The sequence below is a fragment of the Hemibagrus wyckioides genome, linkage group LG25 (genome assembly GCF_019097595.1).
Source record: "Hemibagrus wyckioides isolate EC202008001 linkage group LG25, SWU_Hwy_1.0, whole genome shotgun sequence".
Classification (NCBI taxonomy): Eukaryota; Metazoa; Chordata; class Actinopteri; order Siluriformes; family Bagridae; genus Hemibagrus; species Hemibagrus wyckioides.
This window is the reverse complement of record NC_080734.1, coordinates 13,027,955-13,045,641: the sequence shown is the minus strand read 5'-3', so window position 1 is coordinate 13,045,641 and position 17,687 is coordinate 13,027,955. Positions and strand designations below refer to the sequence as shown.

The 17,687-nt window shown below is 42.4% G+C and overlaps 1 protein-coding gene across 2 annotated transcripts in view; it reads right to left on the bottom strand.

Moving 5' to 3' along the window:
- Positions 1-17,687, bottom strand: part of LOC131345641 (kelch-like protein 29) — a 183,155-nt gene that overhangs the window by 6,622 nt on the left and 158,846 nt on the right. For both annotated transcript variants that reach the window (XM_058378623.1, XM_058378622.1), the window contains 2 exons: positions 12,282-12,470; positions 11,866-12,046 (listed from right to left, as the gene is read on the bottom strand). In XM_058378623.1, the coding sequence (XP_058234606.1) occupies positions 11,866-12,046; positions 12,282-12,470 (370 nt within the window). The remainder of the gene's footprint in view (positions 1-11,865; positions 12,047-12,281; positions 12,471-17,687) is intronic.

The following is a 17,687-nucleotide window of genomic DNA, read 5'->3' as shown; positions in this document are numbered from 1 at the left end:
GAAACCACTGAAACAATAATGAGGAGTGATGCTGATTATGGTCTAACCACTATCTGCCAGGGATTCATTCAAGAGCAGTAATCTAGTTTCCGTCTGTCTCTTCATCCTAAAAGCTTTCATGGTTTAGGTTCTGTGCTTGGGACTGAAAGGTTGACAGATTAAGTCTACTGCCAGAGAGCCAGTGCCAAGAACCTTTACTTTTCAGTCTGCCAAAGGAAAAGGAGCATTTTATTTCCAAAATGAATTATATGGCAAATTCTTAGTTTGTGTTTTAAATGAACTGAATTAAATGCTTGAGCCACTACATAACCACAACATTATCACATGCTGTAAATCATTTCTTTACAGAAAATGTCTTTCTTTAAAAAGCAATGTAATTTTGGTGGAATTTGAGCACTACATCCAAAGGACTTCTTATCTTGCTAGCATGCTTTCTCCATCACCGAAAACAATTTCAGGTTTAGGCTGAAGGGTTATGGGATGATCCGGAGACGGTTTGAGCGCAAAAAAAGGTCTGGAAAGTCAAAGAAACCCCGGGTGGGTGATTTAAGGTATGTTCCATGTTTCTGCCTTATTAACTTTATTACTGAAACTATGGGAACAACTGTACATAAGTATATAACTCTACATAAACACAGACGTTTAAAAAGCAGTTGATTATTTTCCTATAACAGCATGCCCCCTTATTATCAGATATACTGCATTTTGGAAGGAAACAATAATTCCTGCATACTATCTGCAGCTCTTTATACCATACAACAAGAGATTCCTTCATAATGATGACGGAAACCCGGACTTGTGTGTGCAAATAAAATAGAAAGAGTTTGTAAGTATGATAGCTATATAGTGGGAAAGTGAAGGAAAAGGACAGGAAGAGTGAATCATATGATGGTATCAGTGCAGAGTGTGTATGGTGATGTTATCCTTCAGGGAAGTACAATATTCTAGTCAAGGATGAAAGCTATGCTCTCTGATGGTATCATCATGGTCGTGCTGTAATTATGACAGCTATTGCAATGTGGCTCAGACCCCCTTCCAGCTTCTAATCTCCATTGAGACCCAATTTAATCACACTCGGGGAGCCGGAGGGAAGCGTGTGATTGGCCACGGTGGTAACCCATGGGGCATTGGGAGATGATGATGAGCTCATGCAGAGGAGAAGTGCACACTATTCTGAATACCTATAGCAAGTCAATTCCAGTGGCACTTCTTCAGTCATGGGATTTGTTGCCATTTGCGTTTGCATTGAATGGCCTGATGTTTCTGGAAAGCTGCACACATGTTCAGCAAATTAGAAATGTCAGAAACTACCACTAGGTAAATGCCTGCTAGGTGTGATGTGTTTTTCGTCAGCCCCTGGGGAGGATCTGACGTGGTCGTGGAACGTTGCATAGAGCTGCCTCTGTGATGGACTACATACAGTATCTCAGCAGAAATAGAACATTTGATCCTGCTCGTTCTGCAGGTAAATGGAGCTCTGAGTCATTGAAATCTCATGGAGTGTGTGTGACTGCACTTCAGAGTTCCTCTCTGACCTTATCGCCACTTCCTGGGCCGCTGACATGCTGCCTTATCTCACCTAGCTCTCAGGTGCAGCCACACAACAGCCTATTGAGAGCCGAGAAGGTCACAGCGGACACTCCGCTCATGCCAAAGGCTCAACAAGCTAATAGTGTATTTTCATGCGCAGCGATGCCTGGAATCAATATGTTGATGGTGTGTGTGTGCATATGTGTGTGTATGTGTGAGTGTGATGGGGGCAGAGCCAGAGTCTGGCACGGTTTCTCTGCATAAATCTTTGGCTCAAGCTGCCAAGTCCACTCCATCAGCACTACAAGCTGGTCAAAGACTCTCTAGTGTAAGCTTATGTTAGCTTGGCACACCCCAGGCATCGCAGGATATGTGTGAGGTTTAGATAGAATCATTCTGCGTATTTAAAATGCAAGATAATCTCTCCCTAAACTGACAAGGGAGAGTTTAGTGAGAGAGCAGAAAGTTTAGAGAGAGAGCAGATCCAGACTACAGCACATTGCAGAGTCTAGCTTGATGTTTTTGCCTCATATATTTGCGTAGCTCAGAGAGCTGATGGCCAGGTCTGGACTGTCATCCTGTAGCTCCCTGCACAACTGACCTCTGAACCTGCTCACAGCTCAAAGTGCAGCCTCACAAAAAGTGAAACACGCCAACAAAAAAACCCTGTCAAAGAAAGCGGTGTTCCTCTGTAGTCTACATGTTGTCACTGAAGATATCCGGGATTGGGTAGGATTTCTTTATGCAGCATGGTGATAAAATGCTCCCGAATGATCTGTGTATTGTTATCCGGTGTGTGTTCTCAGTGTGCGTCTCCTAACTGTTGCCACTTAGAATTTTCTTTTTAAAGTCTTTTTAAAAACATGATACAATTGTGTTGCTCTGCATTTCAGATAGATAAAACTGTAGCTTAAACAGTATTTCTTGATAGAATAGAATACTTTTATCGTCATTTTACACCTGTACAACAAAATTTAGCTAGTGATCATTGGCTGAGACGACTTCTCCGAATGGTGCAAAAGTACATCAGTGTCTAGCCCTGTAAAGCTCTGACTCGGATTATTGACAATATTGAAGCTGCACTGTATTGGGTATTTTCTTCAGAGGTCCAGCACCAGGATTCCACTCTTATTGTCATGGCCAAGGTTTGATTCCTGGGAAGGAAATCAACCCAGTCAGTGAGGAGAAAACTAACACAGGGGCGGTGGTGGCAGCTCAAGTGGTTAAGTCTCTGGGTCGTTTACCGGGGGTTCAAGCCCCAGCACCGCCAAGTTGTCACTGTTGGGCCCTTGAGCAAGGTCCTTAACCCTCTCTGCTCCAGGGGCACTGTATCATGGCTGACCCTGCGCTCTGACCCTTACCTCCAAGGATGGGATATGCGAAGAAAGAATTTCACTGTGCTGTAATATATATGTGACAAATAAAGGCTATTTCTTTTCTGGTCTTAAACCAGGATAAAAGGGGAGGGTTGCATCAGGAAAGACATCCAGCGTAAAACCTGTGCCAAAAATCATATATTTGCGTCAGATAATCCGATGTTGCGACCTCGAACAGGGAGCTGCAAAGGACAAAAACTGACCTCTTGGAATTTTGGGCGTAAATGGATAACGTGTCAATGTTTGCTTAATTGGATAAACATGAAGTGTGTGTGAGTTCAGCAATATTATTTCCTGTCTAGAAAACAATCAGAGGTATAATCTTCAAAGGGAGGAGCCAAGAAAAAAAAAGAGATGCAAGGACAGAAAACAAGGACAGGAGGAATCAATAGCAAATGTATCTGTCAAGTGAAACGTCCTTGTTTACTAAAGGGCCACTTGAAATCAACTTCATTTATTGATTTTTGTTGCATAGCTGTATTGTGACCTGAATTGAGCCTCATTCACTATGCATAGCAAGGTGTGATTACAAACGGAAAGAAATTCAATTAAAACTGTATTGTTTCTTATAAAACGTGTGTTTTCACTGTATTATCGATAGGATTGTTTTTGTTTGGGTGTGCAGGAGCATATATATACAGCAGGCTTGTGTTTCTGTATTAATCTTATTTCTATTACAGTTGGATCTATGAGGAGAGAGGAAAAAAATCTAAGTGGTCTTATTGTATGATGAAATTGGTCATTACTCTGCTATTAAAAACTGCTCTGTTGGAATAGGTCTAGCTTAGCTGTGCCAATTTTCTCTTAATCTATGAGTAAGTGCGTTGCTTGATAACCTCCAGTTTGAACAAAGGCTGTTAGTAAGTGAAAAGCCTCAGTGGTGGGATGACACTGACACATCTTAATTATGACATGCTGCTTTCTGCCAAGCTAACAGCTTTATCACTGTCTAATAAAGCAATTCTTCCGAGTCTCACCCAGGTATCTGTGGAATCAGATGCTTGCTCGTTAGTGACATACACGGCTGTACATTCAGCTTTTTTCTATGAAATCAGAGCGCTAATGATATGAAATGTCTGAGGTAGAAATCTCAGAGGTGAAGTCCAACCCACATACATTAATGTTTTTGTTATGTCAGCTTGTGATCGTACATTTGTTGTCTAAATGCAGAATAGAAAGCTTTCCCGGATTACAAAAACTAAGTTAAGAATCACATAATCTTGGCTTCAGACGCTTCGTAAATGGCTGGCGGATGGTCAAATATATATATATATATATATATATATATATATATATATATATATTTCTGGCTGGATGGCTTAGAAATATGAAAGTTGCAGTCTGGCTCTCTGCAAAATTGTGACAGGAAAATTAATTCTGGTGACACAAGGTATTTTATATAAAGATGTAGAAGTCTTTCAAGATTAGTGGCTAGTAAATATTGATGGTCATTTATAATGTCAGTCCGTGATCTCTGTCTGAACATTAGGTGGTTCTTGGCCACATCAAGTAAATTACAGTGGAACCTCTGCATACGAATGCCCTCTCTTATGAATTTTCACCATAAGAATTGAAATTTTGCAAGCAATTTGCATCGGCATACGAACCACATTAAGCATTTTTGGCATACGAACGAATGCCAGCTAAGTTGCGTGTACATCTGGGAGGCGTTCAAAACTTGTTTGCGTCAGTGGAAAGCCAAGCGAAACAAGTTTACAAATTTTACGATTTTCTTTTTCAGTCAGTGAAAGCTGAAATCCTTGGCATGCGTTCAAAAGCTACTTGATTTTTCACTCGTTTTTTTGTTGACAGACTGGTGGCGTGGGTGGTCTGTTCTATTTTCAGCCCAAGCTTTGTGCACAACTTCCTGTGAGGACCCTTGATATGGAATGCTTGGCTTGGGTCAGTTCATTGTAAGTAGCTAAACAGTTTACATACGCTTGGTATTGAGAATAATTGTAATATTGGGTGGCTGGAACGGATTATCTGCATTTACATTATTTCCTATGGAAAAATTCGTTCTGCAATACAAACTTTCGCCTTTTAAACTATCGCAAATTAAAATTGTATGCTGAGGTTCCACTGTACTGAAGTTTTGGCACATCCATCAGCAGAAGCAAGTCCATCCACACTCAGGCTTTACCTTTGTCTAATCCCTGTGTCTATTACTGGGTGTGTTTCTGTACACATGTGGGGTCATGCAACCCAGCAGCTAAACAATCACAGCTTGCACCCTTCAGCCACCTTTACCTAATCTACTTCAGACAGTGGCTGTAAAAGCGATCCTCCCAGATAATCCTTGTGTATAAACTCATTTGTAATATGGTTTGCCACTCCAGCCTTTCGTGCACTACCATCACATACTCCATCACCGTGAAGGGCACCTTCAGCCTCCATCAGGAAGACTACACGCAACTCAGTGCTCTGGCTTAATTGGATTTGTGCATCACACACAAACAGCGACAGTACAACTCGACAGCCCAGTAGGTCATACACTAATTACTCAACCTCAGTCTGAGAAGGGCTACAGCCAGGAGGAACTGGACATAAGACTTTATCATCTGCCCGGCTCTTCCTTTTTCTTCAGGAGCAGAATAAAGGAGCTGAATGAAGATTGAGGGCTGTGTGTGTGTGTGGAGAGCGACACGTGAGGAATAGTGAATGGAGGTGTATTATTAACATATTGGAGCCTCACTACCACCCATGGTGGGCTTTTAAGAGATGTAGGTCAGCTATCTCGCAGCCGGGGTCCTCCTGCTGAGTCTCTTTCTATCTGCACTCATTTCAGAAAGGCCATGCTCGTGCTTTCTCGACATCTATCACAGGCAGGAGCTGATTATGAATCCTTACATATACCTAATATATAATTCCCCCTAAGCTCTTGTATCTCCTCTGCTTTTTGTTTATCATAAGTCCCACAGATGACCAGAGAGAAGAAAAAGAAAGAAGCTTACAAATCTCCAGATGCATCAGCTAGCCATTTATCTGACTGATTGCAGACAGCCTCCCTGCTACATCCATTACTGCCACAACGTAAAACCCTGCTCTGGCACTGCCAAGATCCATCCCTGTCAGATGGGCAACACTGACAGCAGAGCGAGTGTCACTTCCTTCAGTTTGGACTTATGACTATTTTAACATCAATTCATAAATCACAAACATAACTAAAGGTCAATGACTTGCCCGTGTTGAAACATGCAACATTCTGGTGAAAGAATTTTACCACGAAATGTATGTGAGTGGAAGGGGGTGTTTCAATAGTAAGAGCATAAACCATAAAACCAAAAAGCTGACCTTTGGCTGAACTGATGTTTAACTACAATCTGCAGACTTAAGCTGTGAGGATGAGTTTACTTTAGAAAACAGGATCAAAGAAACGAATCAGCAAAAGTGTATATCTAGTCCAAGTCAGATGCTGCACATAATAAATTGTGTTTGTTTTAATATTTTAGAAACTGCTGATCTCCTGGGATGTTTGTGCATAAGAGTTTACAAAGAATAGTGCAAAAACCCACAAATCATCCAGTGAGCTGCTGTTATGCAGGAGAAAAGGCATTGTTGATAAGAGGAGACAGGATGGCTACAGTAAACCAAGCATCCTTGACAAATGTGGTGAGCAGAAAAGAATCTCAGAACGTGCAACGTTCCAAACCTTGAGACAGATGAGCTACAGTGGCTGAAGAAGACCACATCATGTTTTACAAAACTTGGCAGACATCTTAAATGCATCTTATTTTTTACTGAGCAGTTAAAGCCTTGCTCAAGAGTCCAGTGGTAGCAGTTTGGCAGTGGTGGGTTGTCTAACACTGTCTAACCTCTGAGTTTCTGCTCCCCCCCTCAGGATCAGTGCACACAGGCTGACGGAAATTACGCAGGTGATGATCTGCATGATTTGATGCACTGCGCAGTTGCTGCTTGATTAACTGATTGTGTAACTGTACGAGTGAGCAGGTGTAAAGATGTTCCTTTTAAAGTGGCCAGTGAGTAACAACTTCAAGAACACTTCACCCTTTAATACTGAACAAACTGTCTGTCAATACAGATCTGCCAAAATACTCATAAAGACATAAAAAATCACATTTCATAGGGTATTTTGCATAGAGTAAACCGATTTGAATTGATCCCGCTCGGATCCAGACAGCGGTGATCTCTGTCATGTTGCACGGATCAACGTCGTTAGTTCTGGCAGATGTTAAAGCCACTGTCATGCTGGATTTTCACCATGTTATTTTCCTTGCCAGTGATCCAAAAACTCCAGCAATTACAGGCAGTTTGATGGTATTTGATTTTAAAGAGAATGCAGGTGTAACCTCGGCTAGCTTTTTTTCAGACACGTGTGCCAAGCATCAGGAAGAAAAGGCAGTGAGGCAGCGTCCAGTGTGAACTCGACTTAATAATAAGCAGCACACCAAGTGTTTAACTGACTAAACAGCCAACCGTGTAAGCCAGCAGAAGCCAAAGCATAGTTTTTGGATGTTTCCTCTATCGACATAGCAAAGAGTCAAAAAATGTTGAACCGTAGATGCTGGCAGCTCTGCTAAAGTTTGTGTGGAAAAATTGTATGCTGTGGCAGAATACCCGAAATACACCTTAGGATTTTGGATGGATTTTAGGACTCGTGCTTGGCAGTGTTTAGTTTGTGCAAAGCACATTTTTACTTTTTTTTTTTTTTTAAGTTAGGGCCTGGAAGACTTGGAGTTCAAATCCCATCACTGCCAAAGAGGCACTGTTGGGGCTCTTGAGAAAGACTGTACTGCTCAGATGTATTCGAACCGTAATGCTGACTGTGTTAAAAAGTGACTGCTATTCACAGCTATATCTCAATAAGCTCCCCACCAGGTCTAAATATGCCCATTATTGGAAAGGATGAGAAAAATGGAGCCTTCTCCTCCCCAGGCTTGGTGGAACGAGTGAGATAGAGCCAGCATTGAGAGATTGAGACAGCAGTGAGACAGCTTTGCTCTTAGCTGTGAATATACAGATGGCCTGGGGAGCAGAACAGAGGAAAGGCTGAAGGAAAGATCTAAAATTAGTGAGGGCTTTCACCGAGGGTCCGGCTCTTCATCATTCCAATTTTCCCTGCTGGTGGGAATGTGGGTGGAGAGGCAGGCTATGGGGGTTAAACAGCAGGAGACAGAGGAGAAGCACAGCGGGTGATAGAATTTTGAAGATCTGTTAATCCCGCCAAGTGCTGGATTAGCACAGCATGGTGCACAGGAGATCGCTTCTTCACGATGGTAACAGTGTCCACAGAGTGGTGACAGCACTAACCCAGCACTCCCCTTCTCCTCCACGCTTAAAGCACACACACACACACACACTCTAATGATGAAAATCTTCAGGGCTGGAAAAAAGGGTTTTCTTTAGTGGTCCATTGTCTTCAGGAAAGCAATAGTGAAGTGATGAGATTTAAGACAGGAGTGAGGTTTAGGTTCATTGTGACCATACTGCATTTGGGTGTCAGAAGATACCACCAGAAAGTGTGTGTGTGTGTGTGTGTGTGTCTCAGATGGGACCACTGACAGGTTTGACAGCTTTTTTGGGTTAGAGGACAATGCACTTAGGATTAGTGTCAAAACATTTCTTTCTAGGGAAACTAAACTCATGGCAGTGCAGATTCTGTTTTGCTAAAGGAAACAAGGGGGTGCTGGGTGTGGGGGGGGGCTCTCATTTTCCTGAAAGCACCATCTGAACCATCTGAACCCAGACCAGAGCAAGCAGAGTCTTTGAAGCCTTCCTGTGCCCGGTGCTAATTAGTCACACTACACTTGCGTCTAATAGACTTTAGCTTCACTGTATATTTGAGACACAAGTTCAATGGAGCCATGCTCGGAGTAAAGGACACCCTGAGAGACAATTATAATGCCTACCTGCTGGGATGGGTTTTCACCAAGCATTCTTTAAGAGTTCTCCCTTGAGTGTTGAAACATTTTCTCTCTCTCTCTCTCTCTCTTTCTTTCTTATCTTTTCTGGTGTCCTAAAAGTTCAGCTGCTGCAGGCATGTTTGAAACATTTCTGATAAAGTCAGCATATTTAAAGTAGGGTGAAACATTGTAGTGTTTGTCTTACACAGCCAGAAAAACCCACAAGACATTAAAAAAAAAGAAAGAAAATAAAACACATCAGCTCAACAGCAGGACAGCAAAGGTTCAGCAGCAAAAAAAATAATACTCAGAAGATAAAACTCTTTTCTGGGACCGGTCCAGACAAAAAAAAAAAAACCCTGAAACACTTCAAACTTTGGTATATACACAGCTCAGCTAACACGAAAGTCATTTCTTCAAGGATAGAAGATACGGATTTCTAGGATTCTTAAAGGGACGTATCCATCCTGAACAAGTGCATAATAATATTCATAATTAATGTGATCTTAAGTCATTATTATTTTGACTTTCTTCCCCATGTTAGACCACTTTGAACCCGTTTCCTACGTTACCCACAATGCAGTCTGACTGCCTGCTGATAGCGGTGCCAGTGGGATTTAGCACTTGCTCTGCTGAAAGAGAATGTTGTAGCGGTGCTTTAATACTTCAACTAGTCCAACTTTCTCACTTCCCCATCTCTACAATCTGCTCAACCAGATCAAGTTCACCTTTCATCCTAATTCAAGAGGCGGTGTGTTAGCGATGATCGTCTCATCGATTGCTAACTAGCTGAAACAGGTTTTTCCTGTACCTCAGTATGTCATATAGCTAGACTGCATTCTTTTGTTTGCTGTCTCCACCACTTACATGTTAGATTTGTTGGTAACATGAACATCACTGGAAGATGGCGAGTGAGAAAAGCAGTTCTTTCCATTTTAAAAGTTACAGCCCTTAGATCTTTGGCTCTAAGAATAGATTTTTCTCCTAAAAACTGCACTAGCGATGTCCTCCTGTGATTTCTGCAAGGCTCACAACCACTAACTTTGTACATGAATAATGAAAATACAGCACCAAGCAGTAAATTAGCACCAGAATGACTAAGCACATCACTGATACTTTAATGTATGAACATTTCAGGCTCCGAGGCTCAGGAACGCCGGAGCTTATCGCAGGGGATTCGGGGTACAAGGCGGGGGGACCCAGTTCAGGGGACACACACTTTCACACATTATAGAAAGTTTGGAGATTGTTTAAAAAATGTATTTTATAGGTAAGAACAAAAAAATTGTAAGTAGAATTAATTAAGCAAAATTTCCATCACTCCCCCTTTAAGCTGATCATTTCGACCCGTGAGATTTTAAGGAAATATTAGGGTTAGTAGATTATGAATAACTGATCCTGTTTGCATTTCATTTTCATGCAACTTATTTGTCTCATCAGCAAATAAGCCGATTCTAAACTGGAACACTTTTTGATGCACAGCAGAAGCTCTAAACAAATTATCCAGTTTATCCAGAGTCCAGACCCCCCGTGCACTCCCGGGGCATCTCCATTACAGTGCTGCGCTCCAGTCTCCTGCTGGGCAGAATGAAAGACAGTGTGCAGCAACTTTGTAAGAAGCCTTATTGAAGACATAACTCTAAGTGTGGGATATTTCATGGTTAGGAACATGAAAAAGCTGGAGAACAATGGATGACAGGTGACAAAATAGGCAGGTTAAGGGCTGAGGAGGGCAGAGAGAGCTAGACTTGGGTGCTGTAAACAAAGGGCTATAAACAAATTTTCCTTGGGCAGTGTCCATCACCTGGAGACTGGAGGAAAATCAAGCCATTATACCATTACAACAAGCAGAAATTTCCACAGGCCACAACACTATATTTAACCACAGCAGCATACAAAGCAGTCTAGACGATCTACTGCAACAAAAGTGCAAACAGTATTTCTTAGTAAGACTTGTTCTGACCGTCACTTCAGTCAAACAAAATAAGGGTTAGTCATATCTAAGCTGGAGCGTGCGCATGCATTAAATAGCATAATGATGGGAAGAATAAAAACAGCTGCGGCATTAAGAGCAAGGACGTACTGGAAAGGGGCAGTAACAAGGATTACTTACTGATACTAGACTACTTACCTCACTGAGAAAATACAATCAGCGTCACATGCACAGCGTAAAGCTGTAGGGTATGGCAAGCTAAACTCACTGGTTTTAAACTGCTGCTGTGTTACAAATAATACACGCCGATCCCTGTGCTACGTCACGAGCTTGATGGCTTTCAGCTGAACTTGCAGAAGCGTAAATAATCCGAATGTAATGGTGAGCGGGAACGTTATTAGATCCGTTTACCAGCACATCACAGACAGGTTGAGGCATTAAATAGGGGGCATTTGGTCAGCAATCTCTTGTAGCCTCTCATAAACCCCACAACTTGCAGAAGCTCCATCCTGTAAAGCACTTTTAAATATCCAACGTGACACTTTGCAAAAACACGGTGTGTTGGAGGTTTGCTAATTCTCGGATTCGGCGAGAGTTAGGTGTTACTATTACACGGCTGTTGGGGGGAAGGAAAGTATTCCATGATAATGCGCAGCATGGAGGCATTAAGGAAAAAATATCGAATTAGAGGTTTTCATTTTGAGCGACTTATGTGCTGAGAGGCACTCGCGAGCTCCATTCAATCCTGTAATGAGGCGCAGCAGCCTACTTTAATAAGAGCTGTAATGTTTTTTTGATTGCCCCGTTTAATCTCGCCCTTGTGGGCTGGCTGCCACTGGAGTATGCCGGACTTTTTCCATATACAGTCACTTCAATAACTTCCTGGTACCGGCTAGAGGTGTAATAAGTATAAAAAATATTCCGAGTAGGGTCACTTTTGTACGTCTACTAGTTCCATCCCTGTCATGTAAAATACTGCATTTAATTTCGGCAGATATTTCTGGGTTGTCAGGTGAATATTTTACGTGATGGTCGACTCCCGCCTATGTATTAAACAATTTTGTTGAATGTCACTCGCTGTCAGTGGCAAAATCAGAACCCAGTCAACAGAAATGATGAGGGAAGTTGTGTGTTTTTTAATAGCATGCCAACATGTTATTACCTTTCTACATGATCCAGGTTCCCAGCCATACCGAGTCCTCCGAGAGTGTAGAGCTTCCCGTCGTACACCAGGCTGTTGTGTCTGCATCGTGCCACAGTCATGCGTGACACCAGGTTCCAGTTGTCCAGTAGTGACATGTAGCACCACACATCTGCCACCGTCACCCCGGACTCCGTTCCACCTGATGAGAGGCAGCAGTGACATTCACACCTCACAACCGCAGTGCTTTAATTGCAATAGTCTTTCATTCATTGAACATGAGTCATGCTGCAGGTCTGAGAAGCTGTGCTTTTTGTATTGCTAAAAAAGCTCTCTGGAGGAAAAAAGTGCATCCGTCAACAGACCAATAATGGCCAATGTTTGTTTTGACAAATGATGTTGAATTTAAAAAGAAGGCCACTAGTGCAGGATAGTACCTGACAGATAAATGTTGTCCCCTGCTGAGATGACACTGAAGAACTCGCGGTCGTAGAAAGGCAGGCTAGCGAGCGGATACCACTTGCTGTTCTGTGGGTTGAAGCAGGTGACTGCGGTGAGAGAGCGCTGGCTCATGCCGATGGCCTGCCGCCCCCCGACCAGCACTATCACCTCTGCGACCCCTGCAGGTTAGAGACACAACACAGCATGCGATGGAGTTGAGCTCTGATAATGCTACGAGCGTGTCAGCAGCCCCTTTGGGTGGTAATGGTGAAGCTATTAAACATAGCTCTGAGACGTATACAGAGCATTAGGAGATAATGGTATACTGATGGAATGCACTGCTCCATTAGGTTCACTGATTAACCAGGCTGGATGGAGACGAAATCCAAGAATATCAACACAGCAGATGACATTAAATTACCTTGCGCAAACACACTCGGACATGGAGCCACTAAAACTGAAACTTGGGAGTAAACTTGCGGCCAAAGTATTCTGGCAAACATGAACGCGTTACATAAAGCCCTTTTTTCCTCCTTTCAAAGTAACCTACATGAGCAAGCCAGCTTGTGTGTAGAACTGAATTATCAGAGCTTAACTAAAGTCATAACCATCTGTTCAGCAGTATGCCCTCCAGTGATTCCAGGTTGGCCTGAATACCCTCAACATGTGGGGACTCTGCGTTTTGCCATCCCTCAATGTTCAGGTCAGCTATATTTTTAGTTGAGCTTGTTAAGAGGCACTTGCTCAACAAATGTTATAAATTAAAGATAGCCTACCTGAGAAATAGACCCAAATAATAAATTATGGATCGACAACAAAGAACCAATTTTCATCAGATAAAACAAAGAACAATGGCTTTAGCAGAAGAGCTTAACCTAGTATGGCAGCGAGATATCAATACTCATGGCATCCTGTCTGATACATGCTGTATATGCACTTGTATACGCTTGCCATCAAGGTGCCTAACAAAGCAGCCTTTTTTTAGGAGTAGAGAGAAAGACACAGTGAGAGAAAAAGAGAAAGAGAAAGGTTCAGACATTCCTAAGCTCCCTGTAACTGCTGGCTCATCTTTCAGAATCAATATTTCCCCGGCGCTATACTGACAACAGCAGCTCGGCTGATCCATGGGCTTCTCTGTCTTCCGGAATCGCTCTTATAAACACTGTCATCTTTTCCTCTCCAGCTCTTTCACTAAATCTCTCCAGGGCAGGTAAAAGCGTAACTGGGGTGAAAAACTAGAAGAGGTGGGGAAAAAAAAAAAAGGGAAAGAGAACCTTTTGTCTTTACCTGGATAGGAGCTAGAATTGGAAATGTTGAGAGGGATCATCTGCTCTGGTGCTGAAGCTGGAGATATGATGTAAAAATCTGTACTGTCTGTCACCAGAATGATTCATTCTTGGCTTAAGGAAACAGGTGGAGCAGATACTGCACACACAGGAATAGTTTATAGCTGTGGGCATGACGCATGAGCAAAACGTCTGTTCAGATTTATATCCCTTTTGAAGCATCCATATGTATTGCATATGGATGATTTGCATTGCATTGGATGTTGAATGTAGGCCAGCAATAGTGGCTATTTTGCTGGGTAAAATTCCTCAGTCAGGATTCTGTCTAGGATCGGAAGATTAGATTGAAATGGGGTTATGAAATTGTATAGGTTCAGGAAAGAGACCACACATGGAGCTCTACCTTCTGTGTAGTTAATTTTCTCCCTGTGACCGTGTTTCTATACTAAACACCTCCATACTCTACTCACGATAAAGCACAGGATCCAAGTTCTTACTACTTACAATTACAATTCCACAATCACTCATTGTGTCATTTTTACTGAAGACGTAGTGCACACTCACAAAATGGCAATTAATAATTATATAGTGTTTAGCCAAAAGTATCTGGACACCTGACACATAGATATGTCTATTTCAAAATCATAAGGATGGATTTGGTCACCTTTGCAGTTCTAATAAGCTCCATGCTTGCGAGAAGGCTTTACCACTAGAGTGTGGTTGTGAGGATTTGTGTTCATTCAGATACAGGTACTGATGTTGGGTGAGGAGGTCTGGTGTGCAGTCAGTGTTCCAGTTCATCCCAAAGGTTTTCAGTGGGGTCAAGGTGCAAGACACTCGAGTTCCTCCTCACCATACCATGTCTCCATGGAGCTCACTTTGTGCACAAAGGCATTGTGAAGCTGGAATATGTTTGGGCCTCTTAGTTCCAGTGAAGGGAAATCTTAATGCTACAGCATACAAAAACATTCTTGGCAGTTCTGGGCTTCCGAATTTGAGGCTACAGTTAGAGGAAGAACCACATATGTGCATGATGGTTGGGTGACTACACACATTTGGGTATATGCTGTGACTGTTCTTGTCAACATATTTAAAATCTGTAGTTTAAAAAGAACAAACAGATCTGAGTTACATGCTATATATTTACTGACACATTTACTGAAACGACAATTTTAAGCATATATATTGACAGAAAGAACAAAAGACACTAGACAGTAAGATAACTGTATGCATGATTTTGTCACCAGACACATACTATAAAATTATCCAGCTTTAAATAACTACAGTTTGAGCTTGATGACTTCCTCTACAGTGATGATGAACTGTAATTATATTTCTTTATAAAGTCTTTACATCGTTTAGGTTCAGGGTCGAATTTAACCCTGGAGTTAAAAATGACAGTTAAGAATGTGGCAGAGCGGGCATTCTCTCTCTCTCTCTCTCTCTCTCTCTCTCTCACACACACACACACACACTTGTATGAATGTGTGTGCAGTGATTCTCTCTCTCTCTCTCTCTCTCTCTCTCTCTCACACACACACACACACTTGTATGAATGTGTGTGCAGTGATTCTCTCTCTCTCTCTCTCTCTCTCTCTCTCACACACACACACTTGTATGAATGTGTGTGCAGTGATTCTCTCTCTCTCTCTCTCTCTCTCTCTCTCTCTCTCACACACACACACACACACTTGTATGAATGTGTGTGCAGTGATTCTCTCTCTCTCTCTCTCTCTCTCACACACACACACTTGTATGAATGTGTGTGCAGTGATTCTCTCTCTCTCTCTCTCTCTCTCTCTCTCTCTCACACACACACACACACTTGTATGAATGTGTGTGCAGTGATTCTCTCTCTCTCTCTCTCTCTCTCTCTCTCTCTCTCTCTCTCTCTCTCACACACACACACACACTTGTATGAATGTGTGTGCAGTGATTCTCTCTCTCTCTCTCTCTCTCTCACACACACACACTTGTATGAATATGTGTGCAGTGATTCTCTCTCTCTCTCTCTCTCTCTCTCTCACACACACACACTTGTATGAATGTGTGTGCAGTGATTCTCTCTCTCTCTCTCTCCCTCACACACACACACTTGTATGAATGTGTGTGCAGTGATTCTCTCTCTCTCTCTCTCTCTCTCTCTCTCCCTCACACACACACTTGTATGAATGTGTGTGCAGTGATTCTCTCTCTCTCTCTCTCTCTCTCTCACACACACACACACACTTGTATGAATGTGTGTGCAGTGATTCTCTCTCTCTCTCTCTCTCTCTCTCTCTCTCTCTCTCACACACACACACACACTTGTATGAATGTGTGTGCAGTGATTCTCTCTCTCTCTCTCTCTCTCTCTCTCCCTCACACACACACACTTGTATGAATGTATGAGCAGTGATTCTCTCTCTCCCAAAGACACTCTGTCTATGCAAACTTAATATTTCTCCACAATAAACTATACGATTTTATTCACACACCCACACACACACACACAGGCATGCTGTCCATAGGAATGAATATTTCTCGCAGGAACGTGTAAGAGGAGGGCTGAAACTGATATAAGGCCAGGGCAGTGCTCAGATTTCTCTCTGCATATTTCAATCTGCTGCCACTATAAAGGTTACAAAGAGGTTCAAAGTCTATGAAACCCATGATATCACCGAGCAAGATGATTTACAAGATGCTGTACTGATAGTGAGACAGAGGAAGAGGTATTTGAAACAGGGGACAGAGCTGAAATCAGTTCAGAGCATGTGGAATTATGCTCCGTATCCTGCTGAAATAGATACTTTAATTTTACATTTAATGCCCAAATAGCATGGTGCTTGTCAGAGGCAGAACGGCATGTGGCTCTTCCCCAAACTGCTGCCACAAAGTTGGAAACACACAATTGTTTGTAGCATACAAAGAATTACAATTTCCGTTTCCCCTACACTGGAACTAGAGGCCTAAATCTCTTGAAGCATGACAAAGCCCATGAAGTCCAGGAAGAGCCAAGTTTTGAGTGGAAGAACTTGAGTGTCCTGTACAGAGCCCTGATCTCAACCCTAATGAACACCTTTGGGATGAACTGGGATGTCGACTGCACCATAATGGCCTATCATAAGGTAAGTAAGGCAATTATGACAAATAATAGTTGACAAATAATTTGATCTGTAAGCTATTGATGGGTGAGTAGTTGTTAAAGTAAGGTCAAATGACATTTTAGAGTAAAATGTTTTCGGACTGTTCTGATGTGATACAAGGCTATTAGAAGGTGAAATCTGGACTGCAATCATCACTGATGTTGCTGATTTGTGAACATAACTGAAGACTTAAGTATGAATACACTGAATTGCTGTCCCTAAGGGATTTCATTAAAACGCCAATTGCCTCTAATACATATTTCCTGTACAACAACTATGTGCTAATGCTGACGTTCAACGCTGAAAAGGTTATTAGGCAATTCTGAAATTAGGCATATTAATTATTCTAATTAAGTCATTCATTTGCGCTACACTCTCCAATTGCCAGATATTTTTATAATGCTTGTTGCATTTTTGATTCTCCTCAGGGTGAATATCACTGTCTGCCTAACAGCACTGCATGCCCATGGCAAACACATACACAGGAATTAAGTGGAAAGGATCTAAGAGTGTGTCTCTCTTCACCACACTTGGGCACCTGTCAATTACATCTGTGATAAGGAGACAGGAAGTAGAATTCTATATTGACAGCACCACTACACACTTTCTCTCTCTCTTCCTGTTTATCTCTCTCTCTATTTCTGTCTCTTCATGTTGCTCCATAGGTAGCTCTTAGAGAGCTATGGGAGACAGCACCTTTGACAGTTGAGAATCTCCCCCCTTGGCACTTTCTCCCTCCTCCCTGCACCATGCAGCAATCACAGCATCTTCTTCCAGCTCGCTTCCTCCTAATGAGCCTATCCATGGCACTGGATCAGCACCTGCCACTGGTAAATAAAGCTCTCCCTACGGGAGACAGAGCCACCCAGGTAACTCTCACCTCTGAGCTAAAGAGCAGTAATGATAACATCTGGGGCAGAGAAGAGCAGTAAATCACTCTCTCCCTGACTGTCTCTCCTGCTCGCAGTCGGCCTCACTCACTCTGAATGTT